Source organism: Rhea americana, unplaced genomic scaffold (assembly GCF_003343005.1).
Source record: "Rhea americana isolate MKP2758 unplaced genomic scaffold, rheAme1 scaffold_55, whole genome shotgun sequence".
In the NCBI taxonomy this organism is placed as follows: domain Eukaryota; kingdom Metazoa; phylum Chordata; class Aves; order Rheiformes; family Rheidae; genus Rhea; species Rhea americana.
This window is the reverse complement of record NW_028186701.1, coordinates 5012473-5021075: the sequence shown is the minus strand read 5'-3', so window position 1 is coordinate 5021075 and position 8603 is coordinate 5012473. Positions and strand designations below refer to the sequence as shown.

The 8603-nt window shown below is 38.4% G+C and overlaps 1 protein-coding gene across 1 annotated transcript; it reads left to right on the top strand.

Annotated features, from left to right (window-relative positions):
• Positions 1-7366, top strand: CUNH6orf163 (chromosome unknown C6orf163 homolog). The gene is made up of 5 exons (XM_085318671.1): positions 1-164; positions 2105-2199; positions 2751-2858; positions 5225-5427; positions 6811-7366. The coding sequence occupies exons 1-5, from the start codon at positions 17-19 to the stop codon at positions 7295-7297; spliced, it is 1041 nt and encodes a 346-aa protein (XP_085174797.1). The 5' UTR covers positions 1-16; the 3' UTR covers positions 7298-7366.
• The last annotated feature ends 1237 nt before the right edge of the window (positions 7367-8603 follow it).

Here is an 8603-nt window from a genome sequence, read left to right as displayed (position 1 = left end):
TGTCTAGAATACCACAATGATTAGAAATCGAGATTTCGACTCCTTTGTTTGCTGTGCTCTCTGTTCAAAAATAATACCACCACCACCTTCCCCTGCTGCTTTTGATCGAATTCGGGAGTACAAGCCTTTCAAAACACGGTATTACACTCATCAGGATATACTGGGTAAGTTTCTGAGATCCCTCATTGCAATTTGAGATTTGAGAATGCTCAAAAGGCTACTATATCCATCTTTTTTGAGAGTCACAAAGGCATTCACATTTTAGTAAAAAATAACTGCATTTGCCTTCTGAATGTTAACAAATCCTGCACATTCAGTGGGGAGTCATGGTCAGCTATCCTACAGCACACCAGGGCTTTCAGATTTGGATGTGCTGAAGTGCAACAGAAAATTAGCTCTAAGAATGTTAGCAAATATTTTCTAAGGCCCATGTAGATTGCAAAGAACTAGACTGGACTAAAATTTGTGAGCATCATCCCCTCATCCTGCAGCAGGACCCAGCTGGGATATTTTATCCTGAATCCTACCCTCTCCTATCTGATCCTGGCCAGTGATCTTATCTTGAAACTCTGTCAGGGCCTGGTACAAACTCTATTTAAGTCAACAAAGTTTTCCTTTGGTATCCATAGCCTTGGGATCAAGAGAGTAAGCTTTTCTTTCAATGTTAGTTATCATCTGCAGCACAGTTACCATCTCAAGTGTCTATGTTACAGCTGTGTTGAGCATAACTTTAAAAAAAGTAATTTAAACATAGTACCTTCGTTGTGGGAAAAGGCTAAACAAACAGCTGACAAACTGCTCTGAAGAGTGATATGACATGCTGATATAAACACTCTGCAAAACTGAGGTTTGGTTTTTCTCGTATACCACAGTTGTAACTTAAATGATGAAGGAAAACATATGGTAGCATTCACATGTTTGAGGATCTAGCAGGAGTATGAAGTAACTTTATATGCTATGCCTAATTATCATAGAGGTTTCTGATCAGCAGTATGAAGTTCTGTTGAAAGCATACTATGCATTTTAATTAACACTCATTGCAAGAGGGGTGTGTTTGGTTTCTATTTTAAACAATATCAAGGCTATTGAAAGCACAGTAACAGGGTGAATGCTGTATGCATCTCATAACACAAGGCCTCAGGACTTTGTTGACATAAACAACGTAAAACACGTTCAGAAGGCCTTAGAAAGCCTCTCTTCAAATTATTTTCTCTTTACTTAATATAATATTTCCACGGGAAGAGATGGTGCCACGAGGATTTTATTTTAACTGCATCCACATCACTAATGGCATCCGCTCCAGGAAGCAAGCCCCATGGCACGGCATGGCTCACTGCCACACGGCTTCAGCCCCTCTTTTTTGGAAAGGATTAGCCGCACTCCTGTTGCACTGGCCTGAGGTGTCCTTGCGCCCCAGACAGTGTGCAGCAGCCCAGAGACTGTTATGTATATGCTGTCCTCCAAATACATATTACACTCTGCCTTAGCCACCCAAGCATCTAGGAGCAGCTTGGGGCAAGAGACCTTGCTGAAAGGTGGCTCTCTCTCACCTGTAGTGTCTTAAGGGGAGCAAAAGCATCCCCAGAACTGCAGTGGGGTGCAGTCACAGGCAGAACTGGACAAATCATTCCCAATAAAGGTCAGAAGTGACCTATTGCTTGTGTGGTGTGGATGACTGAGGGGATGAGGAGTTGGGAGTGACACCAGTAGTGCCCTCCTATTTTTCAACCTTGCCAAGCACGTGAGAGACCTGGGTTCATTACATTCTTCAGCTTTGAAGTTCAAATTTGCACCTTAAAAAAGAGAATTTAATTACTCTTAATTCTTGTGCCAGATACCAGAGTCTTCTCATGGATCCCATCCTAAATCTGTGGATAAGATCCTTTTTTAAAGTCCAACACGTACCATTACATTTATGGAACCGCATAAGCAATAATATTTATATGTACCTATATGTAAATATAAGTGAAATAAGGATTCATACTTGTTTAAGTTTCTGGTTTTTAATTTAGCTATGGAACTAAGCAAAGGGGTCAGGAGACTGTTACAATTTTCTGCATTCTAGTTGTTTGCTGTGCATGATCCATTTATGTTGATTGTACAGAGATTGGAGCAAGCATTCAACAAGAACTACATAATAAGAAGGAAGCAGAGATACAAGAGCGTATTGAAAAAATGAAGGTTGAACTTTGGTCACAGGTAAATTAAATTACACTACTGTCATTAAATGATGATTCTTTGAAATATTCATTGTAGCATAAAGAGAGGATAAAGAACTTAAAGGCTATTGCTATGGAGCTGCCATTAATTTCAGCTTATCCTTTGTTCATAGATTTGTATGTGCACAGATTTTCCCAGTTTCTGATCTCAGCAAAGCATACTTTTAATTAATAACAAATTTCACGTCTGTTCAGAAAATGGTCTCTGAAGCCCACAGAAGTTAACAGCTGGTAAAGCTATTCCACATAATGCTTTGTAAGATTCTGAAATTGCCCTTCATATTACATATACATATAGTGGTTACAAGTGCAGCAGCTCAGTGCTATTGTGTGACCACATTTTAACAGGAATCACTGTAATAATATTGCCAAATGGGCCAAAATGCATTTGGTCCTCTGCATTTAAATTTAACTTGCTCTGATTTTTAAATGGAAAACAGTAGAACTGTTGGATACATAACCTTTGCTTCAGCTTAATAGTATGTTAGTAGAATGTTAGCAACTATATTCAAATAATTATTTGTTTTAAAGGCCAAAATGCAAACAGAAGATGCAGTGGAGAAAGCTCTCAAAGAGGCAGCAGCTAGCCACGATGCATTTGTTCAAGACCTTAAACAAAAACATGGAAAGGAATTAAGGGTATGAACTGGTTTGCTCTCATTACTGTGGAAATAGCCAGCATGATAGAATTATCTTTTTAACAATCCAGACTGTCATCCTTAAAAAATATATATTTTTTAGGTTTGCACATATCCATGATCTTCATTCATCTAAGATTTGAATTATATTGTCAGGGAAGTAAATGACCTGAAAGATTTACATCAGTAGGTTTTTTTCCTTGTGCCAGATAGGATGTGACCTTGATTTACCTAGTTTTCTAATTCACTTTCAGAATGTTTCACATTTTCTTATTGAACAAAATTTGATTATCTTTTGGAAAATTCTATGTAAGGTCTTAATTCAGCCATCCACTTAACCTGACTAAGTGCATTTCTTAAAGACAGTTAAATATATGGGCTTAACATGCATGTAAGACACATACAAAGAGAAAGGAAGGCAACCGCATTCTGGAACGCAGACTTCTTGCTTTCTGCACTGTTTCACAGGGTTTTTTTTAACCACTACAGCATCTGAGCACTCCTCAGTCAGGCATTAAGCAGTGCGTCTAACACCTGTCATCTTTAGTCTTGCAGTCTCCCACCAGAGTTTGAAGTGCACACAGAGAATTGCTGGAGTGTTTGGCTTTGGAATTTTATTTTATACAAGTTCCTAAATAGCCATCTGTTTATACTGCCAAACAGTCAAAGCAATGTGCTTGGCATTTCAAGAGAGAAAGCAGTGAGGTTTACAGTGGTCTCAAGTTTCTGGCAGAGTCCATTCCATTATATGGAGCTGTTTTCCAAGAAAGCTCTGTCTTTTGCTGTCATAATATCTGCAGAGGATAGTTGGTAGAACGTCAGTTCCTCTTGTTTAACCATTGGATTACTTGCCATAAGCCTATTATATATTTCTGTAGACCTGACTGCTCAGGATTTAGACACACACTATTTGTACAGATAAATTTAGATCTAGTAACTGAGGACTAAAGAGCAGGTATGAAATTCAGCAACTGAAACAAAAGAAAAAGTAGATCTAAAGTAGTTAGAAGATGTTACAGATTTGGCAGTTTGTGTTTCTTGTAGCTCTTTCAAGAAATTTGTTAACAGGAAGCTAAATGCTTGTAGTTTAATACTAAACAAATGATTAAAGCATTTTCACATGTAGGTCAGAGACAAGTACCTTCAGTAGACAGCCTCAGGAGTGACTTTTTGTAGCAATGCTGATGTGGCTGTTCCACCACCACTTAATGGTCAAAAGGATTTTTACCTTCTGGTAGGCAAGTCCTACTTTTTGCCACTCTACTTGTCAGCAGTAGAAAAACTGTCAGTATCTACAGAACATGGGGCTTGTTGATGGGTATACAAAAGATTTACAGCAGATTTCCTGTAATTCTGCTTGATCTGTATGAGAAAACTCACAAAGATCTGAGCAGCTAGAACTTTCCCAATAAAATCCTGCCACTTCCACAGAAGACATGCTTAGCACATGTCTTGGAAAGAACTGTGAATGGTGGCAAAGCAGCCTAGATCACTGGACAGTGAGTTAAGAGGATTGGATTGCTTTGCTGGAAGATGAGGCTTTGCATGGATTTGACACAGCCTACAACAAGGGAACAGAGGTATACTGTGATATATTGATTTTTCTGAGATCCCATAGATGTGTATGTCCATCCAGACCACTTAAGATTAGTATCGGCACACCTTCATTTACAAACCCTATCAATATCTTGCTGACAAACATACTAAGGACATCTTATCCATCTCGCTCTAAAACCATGTCACCAAGCATGTGAACGTGTGAGAAGAAGGGTGCAACTATATCAGGGAACTTTTTGTGCCTATGTAGAAAACACAGGTGATGTGCAATGCTGTTTTACAGGTCAGAGCGGGGAGGTTAGTGCCTTGCCTGCTGGACACCAAAGATGCAGAGAGGGTTCAAGCAAAGCAAGGCCTATGCACAGAGGCCTAATGCAGTCATTTAATGGGACTGGTGTTGTGTGGAGGGCCGTGTGGAAGTAGAAAGGATGCAACTAAGAAGCTTGGGGAAAGCACAGTACTATTTTCACTGCCAAAACTGGCACCATGCAATCACAAAGATGCTAGAGTTTTTACAGGCATTTAAAATAGTTCTAAAATTTTATCTGGAACATACAAAGGACAGTGCATTAATTACTAGGGATACCCCCATGCAAAATTCCCCACTGATGACATCAGTTACCTCTGTTATGTTATGATACTGAGCTGCTGACTATGTTCTGGCCATTCTTAATCTAAGATCCTAAAATAAGACACTGTAATTACCATTAATATATTACTGAAGTCTGTTGTTCTGCTGGCGTTTGCTGGGGCAAAGACAACTGAGTAAGTTGTTACCACTCCTTACATCTATTTTTAACATTGCTCAAGGAAGCAGTGAGGAAGGCAAAGGTAGAGGTGCAGCAGTCCATGGCAGATGAGCAGAAGAGAGAAGTGGAAGCTGTAGAGCAGCGCATGGCTCACAGGCTTCAGCGTGCCCTCCTGGAGTGTGCCCATGAGAAGGTGCAAGCGATAGCTGAAGCCAGGAGGCAGGAGAGGGAAGCAGCACTGAATGAAACAGCCAGGCAGCAAAGGTGCTCTGAATGTTTCCTGTGATGTGGCTTGTAAACATATTGTGCTAAGGAAAACCACCAGACTTACACAGCAGTATTGCTCAGGAACAGGTCTTCTAGGAAAAGATGGCTGGAGTCTTTAGAAAAAACAGCTTGGTAAAGTGACCAGCAAGASTTCCAGGCTCCCTCTCTCACTGACTCCACATGTAGAAGTAAAACATATTTTGTTCCTAAATGCCAGTAACACAAATCTAACCAAGGATTCAAAAGTTTTGTTTTTTATGGCTGATTTAATGTATTCAGAAATAAAGATCTCATGACTTTATTGTGCCCTTCATGACATCTATGCAAAATCTGAAGAAATGTGTTTATATGGAAAACTGGAAGATGGGGGAGAATCTAGTTATATAAAGCTTTGCTAATTAAACAACTTTGATTTCATAATAATAACACACAGGTCTCCCTTAAGAGTAGAACACATTTTATTTTTGACAGTACAGCTAGCAAAATAACACTGTAGTGTCAAAATGAAAAAATTGGTTCTTCAGGAATGTTACTGTTTGATCTTTTTTTTTTCTGAACAGAATCACACTTCAGTTTTGATTCATTATGTAGCTTCATTTTCACTATTAAAACATACCCGTTCTACAGAGATAAATCACATTCCACATAAACTTAGCTGGTCTCTTTAGCTTCTCCTGTTAGCAGAGGTCTGCGAAAAATAACACTTTGCCAGCAAAGTGGAGAAATCAGTGACAGGGGGCAGAGATTGTCTTCTCTACATTGAACTGCTTGTCTCAGTAGCTTTAATGGCTGCCCAATACATCATTCTTTACATGTCTCTGAGCCAAATCTGATCAACAATATCTACGACGTTTGGGCTATATAACATAAACTCTATGTTTTATTAATGACCTGCTACACAAAGTTGTTCTCAGTACAACTTAAAATTACAGATTCGTCTATAATCTAGAAATCAGGGCTTAGATTTCAATTCAAGACAGCGTTTTTATGTGGAGCAGAATTGTTCAAAGTCTGTTTAAACTTAAATGTGTACTTAATAGCTGGCTCAAAGAGAGGCCTAAATGAAGAGTGAAAAATTAATCCTCTGCATGACACTTTTTCATTCAGAACCAAGCATCATTAAAACATCATCATAGAGAAACATGCAGAAATAGAATCTTTTGCAACTGAATGCCCAGCTACCTTTTTCTATGTCATTGGTAGCCTTCTATATGATTTAATTTCTGTGGTCTTGCAGCAAGTTCTGATTTCATGTATATTTGTAGTTGAATAAGAAAAGTTTTTACAATAACCTGAATAGTTAGACTTGAATTGCTTTTTAATAATCTTTGACCACAAGGGTTCCCGACAAATCTTTTTTTCTTTTTCTTTTGAAAATAGAAGGTATTCAGACCAACTCAAAGAAGCAGGTATATTAGCTGAGGAACTATATCATAAGAATATAGAGCAATTAAAGAAAGAAAAAAGTCAGGAGATGGATATTGCCCTGGGGATCATACGAAGAAAGAATCAGTGTGAAACTGAGAAACAGCTCAAAGAAGCAGAGACCCTACATCATCATGAGCTGGAAAAAGTGATGATTACTCTGGAAGCAGCAGAAGACCAGGTGCAGACTCTCATCCAAAAACTGGAAAAAATGACAGCTTGGAAGGACAGCCTGGAAACTGAAATACAAGCAACAAGACAAGCTTTTCAAAAGTATATTGATGCCACATTTCCTAACCTGTCTCCAGGACAAGCAGATTTTATTCTCCCACTCAGAAAAGCATTTCAACAGAAAGACACTCCAAAAGAAGCAGAGGAGAGTGGCAAAGAATGTAAGAGAGCTAGTAGTCAAAGTGCGATATTCACTGTAAAGGTTAACTAGAATTGGAAATAGGTAATGCTGAAAAAATAAATTCATTTCTGTTCACTGAATTATATACCTGTGGTTAGAAAGAGACAAATAATCACTGCTATATTAAATAATTAAAGGATTGGCCATGCTTAGAAATTATCCATTGATCTTAGTTTTACAAATGATAGGGCAGAGATTGGAGCATATAGCACTTGAGAAGGATCCCATTCTTGAACCCTTCTTTCTTAAGGAGGGTTGAGAAAATCTGTCTCACAGTGAAGCATCAGTGCTTGGACTTTGAGGACTGCTGGCTGTGGCTGTGCCCCTGGATACTCCAATATGCAGCTGCATACACAGGCTCTGAACACCTCCAAATTGGGTTCTGAGGCTTACAGAGTGGTAAGATTTTATTCAATGCCGTTTTAATGAAAAACACTAATTTTTTCTCAGCCTATTCATGTCTGGTCATTTGGAAGTGTAATAACTGCTTGTGGCAGTTCACTATGAGAATTTTCAAGAATAAACAGAAAAGATAATGGATAACTTTGTTCTTACCTGATAATTTTCTGTAATTACTCATACAGGATAACTCAGCCCATGCTGCTTTCAGAAACTGTAGTCCATTGACGTGGATTATTATATAACTTTTGAAGAGTTACTTAGAGCAAAATGAGATAGAATAGGTCTGGAACTGGCCTCTGCTCTGTTTAAGAATAAGGAAAAGACAGAATAATGACTGACAATCATAGTCTTAAAAATATTATAAAGAAGGCAAAGATAAATTTTCCATTCACCCTCTTTTGTCTAAAATTGAAACATCAATGTTGCATTAACTTATTTTTTCTGATCCTCTTCTTCCTTCCAGTTTTTAAATTAAATAAATATTCTAATCAGAGCATGTAAGATTTTCTAGCAGGGTTCTCCAAATCTCCAGAGAGCTGTGGATATTCTACATTATGAACAGTTTTAAGGCAGTTTATGTTTATGCATGTGAAGTCTTCTACCATTAAAAATAAGGTTCAACAATAAAGGCCAGACAGAAAAATAGGTCTGTCTACAGGCAGGAAAAAGAATTTTATCAAGTCACTATTTCTACACTGATACGTACAATCTGCATCTTGAAAGCTGAACTGTCTTTGAGAAATACTTGCAGTGCCATATGTAGTATTTGTGGAACAGGAAACAGGGAATCAGCTGTTTCCTAACAGGATTTCCTATGCAATATTTTGTTTGGAAGCAGAAAGGGTTTAAGTGACCAAATCTAGAGTTCTCCAGATCCTTAGCAGTCCTGGGAGATCCGTGTAGGATTCAGCCAACCTCCAGCAAACAGCTGATC

Excerpts from the sequence above, each read along its gene's own strand:
- CUNH6orf163 (XM_085318671.1), top strand. The coding sequence starts at position 17 with ATGATTAGAAATCGAGATTTCGACTCCTTTGTTTGCTGTGCTCTCTGT. Across the intron at positions 165-2,104 it reads CACTCATCAGGATATACTGG|AGATTGGAGCAAGCATTCAA; the intron begins GTAAGTTTCTGA and ends TTGATTGTACAG. Across the intron at positions 2,200-2,750 it reads AGGTTGAACTTTGGTCACAG|GCCAAAATGCAAACAGAAGA; the intron begins GTAAATTAAATT and ends TTTGTTTTAAAG.